The 13,812-nt window shown below is 48.6% G+C and overlaps 1 protein-coding gene across 11 annotated transcripts in view; it reads left to right on the forward strand.

Moving 5' to 3' along the window:
- LOC147659352 (splicing factor U2AF 35 kDa subunit-like) overlaps positions 1 to 13,419 on the forward strand; it is a 189,953-nt gene extending 176,534 nt beyond the window's left edge. For all 11 annotated transcript variants that reach the window (XM_086951811.1, XM_086951816.1, XM_086951810.1 and 8 more), the window contains one exon: positions 13,033 to 13,419. In XM_086951811.1, the coding sequence (XP_086807937.1) occupies positions 13,033 to 13,171 (139 nt within the window). In that variant the 3' untranslated portion in view covers positions 13,172 to 13,419. The remainder of the gene's footprint in view (positions 1 to 13,032) is intronic.
- The last annotated feature ends 393 nt before the right edge of the window (positions 13,420 to 13,812 follow it).

The following is a 13,812-nucleotide window of genomic DNA, read 5'->3' on the forward strand; positions in this document are numbered from 1 at the left end:
TCCTGTACCTGTGCTGTCCTTGTAAAGTATGCTATTTGCAGACTAAGCCCCCTTTCTAAGCTCGCCTTTAGTTAAGAAGCTTTTTAAACAAGTGACCTTTTGTTGGTTTTAATGTAACTTCAATAGGTTAAGCTTGGGTATTTTAAATATTGTTCATTTTTCACTTTTATATTTATTATTTGTGCATATCGATTCAAAGTAGATGTTGGTTTTTTTGTGTTCGACTTCCTTTTTTTTAAAAAAGCGCATTTTGCGATCTGACCACACTTGGATAAATATTTAGTTTGGACTAATTTTGCTCTGGTGTCCTTTTCAGCACCTTGGCTGCCTCTCATGATTACACCCTGTTGTAAAGATCTCGAATGATGCTTGTTTCTCTTCTTAATCTTTTTTGGCTTTCTCTCCCACCTTCCCGACTGAATGGAAATTGACTGCATTCCCAGGCAGGACCAAAAACAAAATTCTCCAAAATACCACGCTCACCTTCAGTTCCACTCCCCATGCATTGTCAACAATTCTGACCAAGTTCCGTATTTTTCCTATCTGATAAGGATAAACTACTCGTGACACTTTCAGTTTTTTGGGACAGGGCTTCGTTTTGTGCGTTTTCTTCATTAAATAACCTTTTTTGAATTTTGAATATTTTTATTTGGTTAAACGTGTTTTATCTGCCTTATACAAGCAAACCATTAAGTTCTGACAGCAGTTTTTTTTAACTGACCTGCACAAATCCAGTGTCGTTGTCTAGGAAACTTTTATTGGACAATGTGCTTAGTTTTTGTAATGGACTTTGGCTGAGTCTGTTAAAGGAACTGTTCCCGAACCTTGGCAATGAGGACTGTAAGTGCATGCAGGTTTTACTTCGAGGGGCAAAGGATTTCTCACCAAAGCTATAGGACTGGATACTAGTCATGGCATGCAGGTTCACAGCACTCGTCTCTTCCAGTGCCGCACTCTCCTCCTCCTCCTCCTTGGGCTATCGCTCGCCTATTTATAGTGGAAAATCATGAATATGCTTTTCTCGATACTTAGTCGATAGCTTGGAGTCCTGTGGTGCCTGAAGGATTCTGCTTACTTGGCAGGGTTCTGAATGCACTTGAGTGGTAGTGGGGGTCACTCCAAGGATGATCACAAATTAGCTAAGTCCTCAAGAGGGATTATGCACTCATTCCATTTGCAAGTCGAGCCATTTTCGTTCTAACCTCCTGGGTAACTGCTACAGGCATCTCTACAGCATTTAGTGTTTAGGAGATTCCTGCACGTTGAATGATTTTCCTGCCATGAGTCTCAGGTAAAATAGTGACCCATCTTCACTTGGGAAGCTCAGTGCAATAGGCAGCCAGGGTGGGAGTTCAGTCCTTTAGTCCAATTAGTGTTCTTTTGCTTTCGTTTTTCTGTTGCACATCCTTATAGTGAATTTTATATCACTGAAGTTCTGCAAGTGAGGGCATCCTTCAGCACATTGTGTGGTGCTTTCTCATTCAGAGTTGCAGCCCTTCTAGGCATGTCTCGGCTTTTGTTGTGGCAAATTTTTCCACCTTCCGAAAAACCCTCGCCCCCGTGATTTAAATAGAATTGAGTTCCCTTTCTTTCTGCTTCTGCTGTTGTATCTTTGAATTTTGTGTCCGGAAAATGTTATTGCACAAAAAAGATAGGATTCAAGCTGTGCTAAGTTCTCAGGGAAATGATGTCTGTCACAGATCTGCATGAAGAGTTTGTAATGCTTGAGCTCCGGTCAAGAGTCTTTGTCATGCTCTCATGCATCCAAAGGTGATTCAGGAGCATCATCGAACCGAACAGGATTCACAGACCAAGATACTGCTCCAGCTCGAAGTCCGTCTTGCGGCGGCTTCCGCCAAAAAATCTATTTATCCAGTGGCCTCCCTTCAGTGAGCTTGGCTGTCTGAGCCCACTGGAAGTTCTCCATGTCTGTAGTTATCCCTTTGGGATGTTCAAAAGGAAAAGGGTAGTTTTGCAGCGTGAATCTTTCTGGATTCACTATGCTGTGCATTATTCCGCGATCTGGTGGTTGGGTCCGGATTCGTAGTCTTTTTTTTTTCTTTTTTTTTTTTTTTTTTTTTGTAGCCCAGGTGGGCGTCGACGTCCCACCATTTGGTGCACCTTCGTGACGTCGGCACGCTTCCTGCGGAAGCTCCCACCCTTGGGCGCCATCTTCAGATTCTTTTTTCCGCCGTTGGGTCTGGATCGTCGCATGAAGCTCCGGAGAATTTTCAGGAGAAAACAAGGAAATACACAAGTTTTGGAAGAAAAAGGACCGAGGAAGGTCGGAGAAGAAGACCTCCTAGAACCAGAACGGAGAAGGAGGAAGAAAACATCGAGGTTTTTCGACAGCCAAGGAGAAGGAGCGGGCAGGGGACCCCCTGACCGAGCACATGGACAACACTCCATTCAAGTTCTGCTGTAATTGCCACCACAAGTACGCGCAGAAGGACCAGCATCCAGTCTGCAACCTCTGCCTGCCGGTCGACCACTCCAGCGAGGATTGCAACGCCTGCTCAGTCTTCACGCCGAAGACTTTGAGAGTTCGAGAGAGACAGAGGGTGGCCCACCAGACGATGCAAGGGAAAGGGACCACGCCGACGCTTTACGACCTGGGTGCCTCCTCCGAGGAAGAGGAGAACATCGCCGAGGGACCAGATGACTTCACGGTCGTAGAGACCGATGTGAGACCTTCAAAAAAGGTAGGAGAGTCTACGACCCCGAAAACCCAGACAGGGCCTAGAAAGCCTGAGGGAGAACCCCGAAAAACAGAGGCTAAGTCCTCGAAAGGAGCACCGGCGACGAAATTTTCGACGTCCGAAGTTGCATCCTCCGAAAAGCCCAGCGGATCCTTCGAAAAGGACTCCCAGATGGCAAAGACCAGCGAAAAGCATAGGTCGTCGAAGCAGGCCCTCGAGAAGGGACCCGCGAGCGAGAAGACGCTCAAAATGGCCTCCACGTCGAAGGCGCCGTCGAAGAGACCAGCCGAGAAGCTCGGCGCCGAGCAGGCGGCAGAGATGGAGAAAAAGAGAAGAAGGCTCGAGGCCGAAATGGAGAGTATGCTCCAGAGGAAGAGAGACTTCGACGAGAAAATGAAGCACTACTCGATTCCCTCGAAGACCGCGACTGTCGCCTCGAGTACCGCAGCGCCAGCCGAAGAGGTAGAGTTGCAGGAGGACTTCGAGGCCGAAGAGCCGCCGAAAACTCCAATCCCCACAGATGAAGGGGAAGAGGAGGACTTCTACCGCTCGGAGGGAGATTACCTCCGCGAGAGCTACTACTCAGAATGCTCGGCGTCGTTAGACGAAGAATGGCAGGATCTCGAGGCCGATAACCCCGAGGAACCTGTGGAGACGTATCCGTCGAGGCCTTCGCCGCCAGACGACATCGGGGCTTACTATGAAGTCGTCAAGAAGGCTGCAACAGTCTACAATGTAAAGTTGGAGGAGGAACAGACAAAGGCAGATTTCCTGCTGGAAACATTGCTCCCCTCACAGACAAAAAGCAGTTTCCTGCCCATGCTGAAGAGCGTCACTGCACAAGGAGCTGAAGCCTTCAAGGAACCGGCTACATGCAGGTCGGTGACCCCGAGGACGGAGAAGAAATAAAAGTTCTCCTCCGGGGACCCCCCTTATATCCAGGGCACCGTGGCAGCTGACTCTATTATCGCGGCAACTGCCAGGAGAAGGGCCAACGTGCCAACCACATCTGGTCCACCACCTGATAAGGAAAGCAGGAGGATGGACCTCACTGGAAGGAAAATAGAAAGGAATGCGGCCATGCATTGGAGGATGGCAAACTCCAACGCACTCCTGAATAGACACCAATACCAGCACTGGGATGAGATGAGCCAATTGCTGAAACACATGCCTGAGGAGTACAGGCAGAGGGCAGCCCACCTCGTCGAGGGGGGAAAGGACATAGCAAACGCATGCCTGAAGACGGCCCTCGACGGGGCAGAAACATCAAGCAGACTGATGGCCATAGGTATCACTGAGAGAAGGCAGGCCTGGCTCAGAATATCCGGCTTCAAGGCAGAAGTACAGAACAACATCCTGAACACCCCCTTCAATGGGGAGACGCTGTTCGGAACAGCGGTGGATGACAAACTGGCCCAGCTGAAGAAAGACAATGAGACAGCCAAATCAATGGGAGCCCTGCAATTCAGGGGGATGCGGAGAGGCACCCCCACGAGGAGACCAAATGGTAGAGGTGGAAACCAGCAATCACATTCGCATCAGTCGCACCACCATGGTCAACAAGGGGACAACCAATGGCAACAGGGTCAACAGAGGCAGAATTGGAGCTCCCAGAATAGGGGCCAGTCCTTTTGAGGGAGAGGAAACGGACGGGGCCAAAGACGGAGAGGTGGTGATCAACCCCCCCAAAAATGACTCCACGAAGAGGGAGGCGCTCACCCACCCAAAGCCTCCGGGGGGAGAACACCTACAGCTAAGGAGAGGCTCACACGGACTCGGCTCAAGAGAACACACAACACCAGTAGGGGGAAGGTTGAGATTTTTTCTACACGAGTGGAGAAAAATAACCACAGACAAGTGGATACTAAACATTATACAACACGGATACTGCATAGAGTTGGAAAGATACCCACCAAGCAGGAGGCCAAAGAGAAGGGGTCACAAGGGCAGAGAACTGCGCCTGCTCCAGGAGGAAGCTCAAGAACTGCTCCTCAAAGAGGCCATAGAGCCAGTCCCGCAAAGAGAACGGAACAAGGGAGTGTACTCAAACTACTTCCTAGTACCAAAGGCGGACGAAAGCCTAAGACCCATCTTGGACCTACGCTTCCTGAACACCTACGTAAAAACTCAAAAGTTCAAGATGACTTCCCTGCAAGAGGTCATCCCACAAATAAGGCCCGGGGACTACTTGTCCACAATAGACCTAAAAGACGCATACCTGCACATCCCCATGAACAGGAAACACAAACACTTGTTAAGATTCAAGGTGAACAAAGACCACTATCAGTTCACGACCCTGGCTTTCGGGCTCAAGTCAGCACCAAGGGTCTTTACCAAATGCCTCGCGGCGGTGGCCGCACACCTGCGAAGGGAGGGTATACACGTGTACCCCTACCTGGACGACTGGCTCGTGAAAGCAAGCTCTTACACGAGGTGCAAAGCCCACACAGAACAGGTCACAAGAACACTCACGAACCTGGGCTTCTCCATCCACTGGAGGAAGTGCTCCATGGACCCAGAACAAGTAAAAATCTTCCTGGGAGCCCTGATCAACACTGTCGAATGCAGAGTGACACCCAGCGAGAAGAGAACACTCAGCCTGCTGAGGGAGAAACGTCACTACCAGAAGGGGCAAGTTCTGACAGTGAGGACGGTGAGCAAGATCTTGGGGATGATGGCGTCATGCATCCACCTGGTCCCCAATGTTCGCCTAAAGATGAGACCACTACAGGAGTGGCTGCAACAACAATGGTCACAAGCAGAAGGAAGTTGGGAAGATCTAGTGGTTGTTACGCACAATGTGCAGGAGGAGATGACATGGTGGACGAAGGAGAATATAACGATGGGGAAGCCTCTAACGCCACCGGACCCAACTGTGACCATCACCACAGACGCATCCCAGAAAGGATGGGGCGCACACATGAACAGGCTCAGAGTGAGGGGTCTGTGGAACCCAGGAGATGCGGTCAAGCACATCAACTACCTGGAACTGAAAACAGTGTTGCTGGCCCTCAAGGCCTTCCAAAAGCACCTTTACAACAAAAGGGTGTTGATACAGACAGACAACACCACAACAATGTTTTACATCAACAAGCAAGGGGGGACTCAGTCATTCCCTCTGTCGAGCTTGGCTCAAGAAATATGGAGATGGGCGATCCCACTCAGGATAGACCTGCTGGCCATACACCTGTCAGGGAAGGACAATGTGGAAGCGGATTGGCTCAGCAGGCAAGCATCGGTGTCCCACGAATGGGAACTGAACAACCAAGAGACAGAGAACCTGTTCAGGAGGTGGGGCACACCAACAATAGACCTGTTTGCAACACGCCGGAATGCAAAATGCCAACACTTTGCATCGAGGGAACAGGAACCAATGTCCCATGGGAATGCCCTATGGATAAGCTGGTCAAAGAAATTTGCCTACGTTTTTCCACCGACGCCACTGATCCCCAGAGTCCTGAACAAGTGCAGGTCGAGCAACATGACTCTCAGCCTGGTGGCTCCCCAATGGGCGAGGCAGACTTGGTACTCCCAGATTATGGAGATGGCGCAGGGCAGAGCACACAAGTTCCCAAAAAGAAGAGACCTTCTCTCCATGGAAGGGGGACAAGTTCTACACCCAGAACCAGAAAGCCTCTGCCTGTCAGCGTGGCTCCTGAGGACTTAGAGTTTGCTCATCTAAAACTACCAGAGAGCACACTTCGGGTGCTGAGAGAAGCAAGGAGACCCAGTACACGGAAGTGCTATGGGGAGAAATGGAAGAGGTTCACGCAGTGGTGCCATAAGAAAAACCTGGAGAAAAAACTGACTAGAGAGTCTACAGTACTCAGATACCTCACGCACCTGATCAAAGCCAAACTAAGCTCGTCCTCGCTGAGGGTTCACCTGGCAGCGATTGTGGCATACACAAGGGGAGAAACGGGGAGAAGTTTCTTCACTTCCAGAGTAGTGAAAAGGTTCTTGGAAGGAGCAAAGAGAATAGCGCCACCCAAGAGGATGCCGCCGCCGGCATGGAACTTGAACGTGGTACTGACGGAACTCATGAAGCCGCCGTTTGAACCCATCCATAAAGCGTCACTACAAATACTGACAATGAAGACAGCCTTTCTAGTAGCAATAACATCGCTACGCAGAGTGAGCGAACTACAAGCTTTAACGCTGCAAGAACCGTACATACAAATACACAGTGACAGGGTCGTGATGAGGACAGACCCGCATTTCATGCCCAAGGTAGTATCTAAATTCCACATGAACCAAAGTATCCAGATCCCTAGCTTCTTCCAGAAGCCCACATCAAATGCGGAGAGGGCGCTCCACAAGGCGGGCAGTAATGCACTATATAGAAAGGACGAAAGAACACAGGAAGACAAAACAATTCTTTGTGTCCTTCGCAAGGAGTCTCCTGGGTAGACCAGTGACTAAGAACACCATAGCGAGATGGATTGCAAAAACAATACAGCTCTGCCACATGCAAGCGGGTGAGGAGCTCACGGAGGGGCCACGAGCCCACTCAACCAGGAAGAAAGGGGCAACAATCGCCTTCCTGGCAAACACGCCCATCCAAGACATATGCCTGGCGGCAACATGGGCTTCAGTGCACACTTTCACTAAACACTATTGCGTAGATGTGCAGATGAACAAGGAAGCACAAGTGGGCCAAAGAGTGCTTCAACATATCTTTAACAACCAACGCTCATCTTCCACCCAGCCGCCACATGAGTGACAAAACCGCTACGAAATCAATGCACAGCATAGTGAATCCAGAAAGATTCACGCTGCAAAACGAATAGTTTCTTACCTGTCGGTGTAGTTTTGCAGCTTGAAGATCTTTCTGGATTCACTAGCGAACCCACCCACCTCCGCCAGAAAGATGAGGCTGGAGAAGGTGGAAGGACATAGAGTAAGATGGGAACGCTTAACAAAACAAATATACGTGAAGAAGTTTACGTTGAAGGAAAGTTTTAATACACATAGCCATGGATTCACCACAAAGGAGGAAAGAAAAAAGAATCCGAAGATGGCGCCCAAGGGTGGGAGCTTCCGCAGGAAGCGTGCCGACGTCACGAAGGTGCACCAAATGGTGGGACGTCGACGCCCACCTGGGCTACAAAAAAAAAAAAAAAAAAAGAGAAAAAAGACTACGAATCCGGACCCAACCACCAGATCGCGGAATAATGCACAGCATAGTGAATCCAGAAAGATCTTCAAGCTGCAAAACTACACCGACAGGTAAGAAACTATTCGTTCTTCATTTTTCACTGAAAATGTACTCTTAAGTTGCATTTGAATTTCTGATACCCTTGTTCTTCCTTCCCCCATGCCCCGTACCTTCTTAGCTGTTGAGAGATCCACAACTTGGGCCAAAAGAATGGCTTGCGCCTTTTATGTATAACCACCCAGCGATCTGTTAGTCAGGCTAATTATTTCTGACTTTCAGGAGGAGGATCGTCAACCTGTTAGTAGACGGTTTACATCATGTGCCACCTATTCTTACACACTGCATGGCGCCAAACTACCATTTGCTGTCAGGGCCCACTTAACCGGGGCTGAAGCTGCAGTTTTTAGGCACATTACCATCTTCCTGTGGAGTGCCTGTGGGCCCCAAGGAGCTGAGGGGGGTCACCTAACTCTTTTCTCAAGGTCTGCTCTGGGCAGCGGTAGAAGTTGCTTTCCTGGTGCCACATCTACCTTAGAGCTTGATCCACCAATGCTGATGCTTTCACCAACGATCACTGCCAACCCATATTGCGTTATCCGTCTAGTAGAGTAAACCCTCACTTCTCCCCCCTTATGGGGAATCGAAGAGAATAGAAACTTTTAGTAAGTATTTTTTTCCTCTACCGGTTTAGCCCTCGCTCAAAGCATGGCAGCTGCATCTTATGCCGATACTGTCATGTGGGACTCAGTTGCTCAAGCACTGCCCATGATGTAAGAAAGCCCGACCCATACTTTCCCAGGCCATGCAGGAGGATTGTAATATGGCCATGTTTACCATTTGTTGCAGAATGGATGCGACGGACTCACTTGGCAGTGCTATTGGTACCATTGTGGCCATTCGTAGGCATGCCTGGATGTGCTCCACTTGCTTTGCAGGAGACATTCAGGCCTGCCTCAAGGACAAACCGTTCCATTGCTCTTAGGTTTTTGGGAAAAAAGCAGACTCTGCCCTGGGGTGCTTCAAAGATAGCAGAACCACAGCACCCCTTCTATGTTTTTTTGCTCCATGTTAACTGAATCAGCAGTTTTGCCCCCTCTGTGGCTATGGTAAGGGTCTCCTTTGTCGCCAACAGCCTCAGCTTGTGCCACAATCTCCCCAGCCTTTTCGTGGCCGAGGTTGTCGTACCCCCAGAAAAGAGCAAAATGGACAGTGAGACCCAGTCTTCTGCTCTCCAGCTCCCGTCCCATCAATGGCTTTTTACTGTGCCTTTGATAGCACTCAGCCACCCGATTGAGGGCAGAACCCAGCACCTTCTGCCAGGATTGCAGGCAGTAACCTCAGGCAGAGGGTTCCCTCAAATTGATCAGCAGGTGACGCTTTACAATTTCTCGAGATCCTTCTGCACTTTCCACCATCCCTGGACCAGTTGATGGAGGGTCACTTCACCAAAAGTTGGTTGCAGTGCTTCTTGCTACTTTGTGGTTTTGGAATAGAAAGGTCGCTTCCGTCCTATTTGAGACCACTTATTGCCTATCTGTGAAAAGACTGGTTCAGGGTCCTCCTCTCCGATCGCAACCCCGGAGACTGAATGAGTTCCCTGGAGGTGGAAATTAAATGAAATACCAGTATTTGTAAAGCGCACAGCTACATCCGAAGTGGTGCCCCGGCGCTGGGGCCCTCGGGAAGATTAAGTGAGCTATTGACGAGTCACACGGTGCTGGGCTGACCTGCCGCCGGTTCCAGGGATCGAACCATGAGTCCCAGATTCCAGCGTCAGTCGCCCTGGCCGCTGGAGAAGGAAATGAGGCCTGAACATGCGTGAACCAAGGGAAGCTAAAGTATTTGTAATTGAGGAGGAGGAGGCAGTGATCCCGAGAGAATGATAGACAGTTAGTATTGCAATCAAGATGACAAACGGGTCCTGGTATAATTTACGCCATCCCAGGGCCTTTGTAGGCGCTTATTTCTACATCCCTGTCATACAGGCCCACAAGTACTACCTGCTGTGCACAGTAGGCCACAAGCATTTAGAATTCACTGTGTCTGCACCTCTCGAGTGTTCATGAAAGTGGCAGTGGAAGCAGCACACCTTCGGAGGTCGGGATATTTCCCCCCTACTATCGAAAACTGGCTCTTGAAGGCAGGCTCGCCCCAGGCAGTCGTCAAACATCTCTAGACTCGGCAACCTTCCTGCAATCCTTTGAGTTCACTATCAGTGTGTCGCAGTCACACACGACTCCTTCCCAGATACTCCCCTCCATTGGAGTTGTTCAGGACAGGGTGCATAATTGCACCCAACTCCCAGATCGGAGAGTGCAGGACAAATGGGCTATGAACCTTACAACCTCTGTCCTGTATCTCAGTGAGGATGACTGTAAGGCTGCTGGGACTGATGGCCACCTGCTTCCTGCTTGTCAAGCATGCCAGATGTGATTCTTGGGATCTGCAGTGAGATCTAAAGTCCCAGTGGGCTCTGCACAAGGAGGGTCTTTCTGATCCGGTTCAGATTTCAGCGGAGAATGCGGTGGCACTGCAGTGATGTCTGCAGAACTGTGATTAGGTTAACCACAGACCCCTCTTGTTACCCCACCTGGAACACCAGTTATGATTGATGCATTGCTTTACATCAGGGTAGCTATCTGGAAGAGGCAAAGTTCAGAGGCATCTCGTCTCCAGCAGGGGCCCGGCTCCTGGAGCTGAAAACCATCCGCTTAGTGTTGAAAGACTTTCTGCCCTCCATCAAAGGAAAGCTGGTACAGGTGCTCACAGACAACCCAACGGCAATATGGTACTGCAACAAGCAGGGTGGAGTTGTGTGCCATGTGCCAGGAGGCTTTGCGTCTTTGGACATGACTGGAATGCCAACTGACTTTTCTGATGACTTACCACCTTGGGGGATACCTGAATGTGAGATCAATTGCATTAAGGATCACAAATAAAGTTTCATCTGCAGGTGGCGCAGGGGGTTTTCTGCTAGTGGGGAGAATCGTGGCCTGATCTTTGTGCCACTGCCAAGAACACACAATGTCGGCACTTTTGTTTGTTGGTGTTTCCAAGGTGGCTTACTCAGATTTATTCCATGTAAAGTGAACCCCAGGACTTTTATACGCCTTCCTGGCAATACCTCTGTGTGTCAGAGTATTGATAAAGATCAGGACTGCCGGGCCAGGTCATCCTAGTGGCTCCAGATCGGGCTTGGAGAATATGGTGCCCCGAACTCCTGAGAATGAGCATCTGTCTTGGGATCAGGCTGGGCCTTCAGGAGGGTCTACTGTTGCCGCATCATGACAGGGGTCTGCACCTAAACCTGCATACCTTACACCCCCCTGGTCTGAGTTTGAGCAGCAGTAGAGGAGTGCGTTGGACCTTGAAATTGGCATCATATTGGCCCAATGCGTCTCTCAATCAAATCTGTATACGTAAGGTTGATTCCACTTCAGTGAATACCTGGCTTGGCAGTTTGGGCTGGATTGTTCCCATGAGGCACAGGGTCAAGACCGATTTGCATATAGCCAGTTCTAACCTTCCCTCCAAACACACTCCTCTTCCCTGTTCATTTGCATTAGCCTGTACTTTGCGTGCTATTTTTGCTACGGGCTGTAGGCAGGGGCTTACAGTCAACCAAAACCGGCAGTAATTGTTGTCCATCATCATCAGCATTTGAAGAGCTCGTGGTTACACCAACGGTGTGTCCCCGCGCTGAGCAGAAACTCAGAAATGGCACGAGATGGGAAGGAGAGCCTTAGCTGTCTTGTTTCCACAATCCCAAACTTGCCACGAGGGTCCTACAGCAGGCACCAAGCCTCCCCCTTGCCCGCAAAGAAACTCCCACGACTTTCCCAACGGAGCAATTAATGGTTTCCACTGGGACAGCTCAATGTTGTCCACTCTTTAAAGGCTATATTCTACATCCGGTCCTGCCATTCTGCGGAATGCTATGAAAGCCTGTGTTGGAATTGAGAAAAAATAAGCTAGTTTAAAAAAGAAAAACAAAGAATGAGAGAGAAAGGGGCAAGCAAGATGTCAATAAGCAGTGTTTACTTGAGCTGCAAAGGCCAAACAGCAAGCGTTGTCAAAGCCAAAAGGTCTCGCCTATGCAAGATCTATTGGATTTGCCAATGTTATTTTTTTTAGCCATGTTGGACAGCAGCGCAGCCGCTGTACATCATGGCTGAACATAAAGAAAATAAGAGCTGAAAGTAGCTACTGTGCAACATGTCAAAAACACTTTAAAAAATAAAAGCCGACTCTGCCTCTGTTGATTGCACCATATCTTTTATGTTGCTTCTTTTCAGCCATGTTGCACAGCCGATCTCCTTCTGTGCAATATGGCTAAAAAACATTGACCTATTGACGTTGCCAAGGCTAGTGTTCCATTTCGTAAGGACATAAATAAAAAATGTTCGGTACCAATGCTGCTATTGTTATATTTATTTCCTGAAACATTTTCTATGCAAAGCAGATGTCTCCTTTCAGGGCTTGAAAAATCCACTAAATTTAACAAGGTCGAGCTGTTTTTAGGTCCTACTTGCCCTTTCTGGTGAGTAGGAAGACAAACTAACTTTTGTCCTCTGTCTCGGAAAACGGAGCAAATGTGACAAGATATGTTTTATTGCTCACATAGTTAGTGAGCAATAAAGATGCCTTTAACACCTTGCCTGCGGCGCCGATTCTCCCCCGGTGCTGAACATTCCATTCGCGGGTGTGGTCGTGACGGAACCATTCCGTCATCCGCACAGCCCAACCGTGAGGCATGACGGAATGGTTCCGTCACAAGCATCGAAGGGGTTAAATCTTGTTATCTTGTTACATTTGCTTTGCTTTCAGAGACGGAGGTCAAGTAGGTTGCATTTAGGTCGAGGAGATTTTTCAAGGTATCAGACCTGTAGCACTAGTACAATTTTTTGGGATTTTTCGAGCCCTGCCTTTATCAAAGCTTGGTTTTTCTTAATTATTTGGAGAGAAAGTTTTCTGTTTCAAATGATCTTCTGAATTCCTCTTCCCAGAAAAAAAATTAAGTGTTTAACGAAGATATTCACAGTGACAAAATATTGTTGCAGGTAAGTAATGTTTTTGGGCTTTTCTTTTTTCTTTGCCACTTGTGGAGGAAGTACAAAATCACCCAGGGTTGACCTCAGTTTGCTGACGTGTTGGATATGTCTCATCTCTTAACAGACACAGAACCAGGTCGCGGTCTCGTGAGCGCCGCTCCAGGTCAAGGGACCGGGGCCGAGGAGGCGGCGGCATTGGGGGTATCCCTGGAGGAAGAGACAGGGACAGAAGGCGATCCAGAGAACGATCGGGACGGTTCTGAGCCAAGTCAATTTTTTTTTACCATGTGTCTGCTAGAATTTGTTGTAGTCTGCGACCAAACCAGTTCGTAAAAGGGGAAGGGGCCAGGCTTTTTTTTTTTTTTTTTTTTTTAATTAAAAGATGGGCTTCTGAATAAAATCTTTGTAGTGATCCCGTATTTTTTGTGCAATCTTTTTTCTTGTTTGAAAGTTTTTAATGTCATATTTGTTCCTTATGTATGTTTTTGCATTAAAGTTATTACACATAATAGCATTATTATTAAAGTGTTGATTTCATCCAGAAGTAAGTACTGCAAACTTGGTGTTGGCAGTCTACTCAGTCTTGAAAGAGGGCGGCACACCGCCAGCATGTGCCTGCCCAATAGTGACTGGCCTCTTGGCATTGCAGGACTGTAAGGTTACAGAGCTAGGTCTTTCAGAGAGGTCCCAGCCCTACTCCATGATCGACTCTTTGACTCACACTTGGGTACATGTTATTCTCGGCAGCTGAGCCAAGCCCAAGTTTTCCCTTCTGAGAGGAGAGAACAGTTATACATGTATTAAAGTAGGAGTTATTAGAATTCACGCTAACTGGGACAAGCTCCAACGAATATTTGACCTCATAAGTCCATGAATAGGTGGCCACAAGATAAAAACTTTAGTG

This window comes from Lissotriton vulgaris, unplaced genomic scaffold (genome assembly GCF_964263255.1).
Source record: "Lissotriton vulgaris unplaced genomic scaffold, aLisVul1.2 SCAFFOLD_1061, whole genome shotgun sequence".
Taxonomy (NCBI): domain Eukaryota; kingdom Metazoa; phylum Chordata; class Amphibia; order Caudata; family Salamandridae; genus Lissotriton; species Lissotriton vulgaris.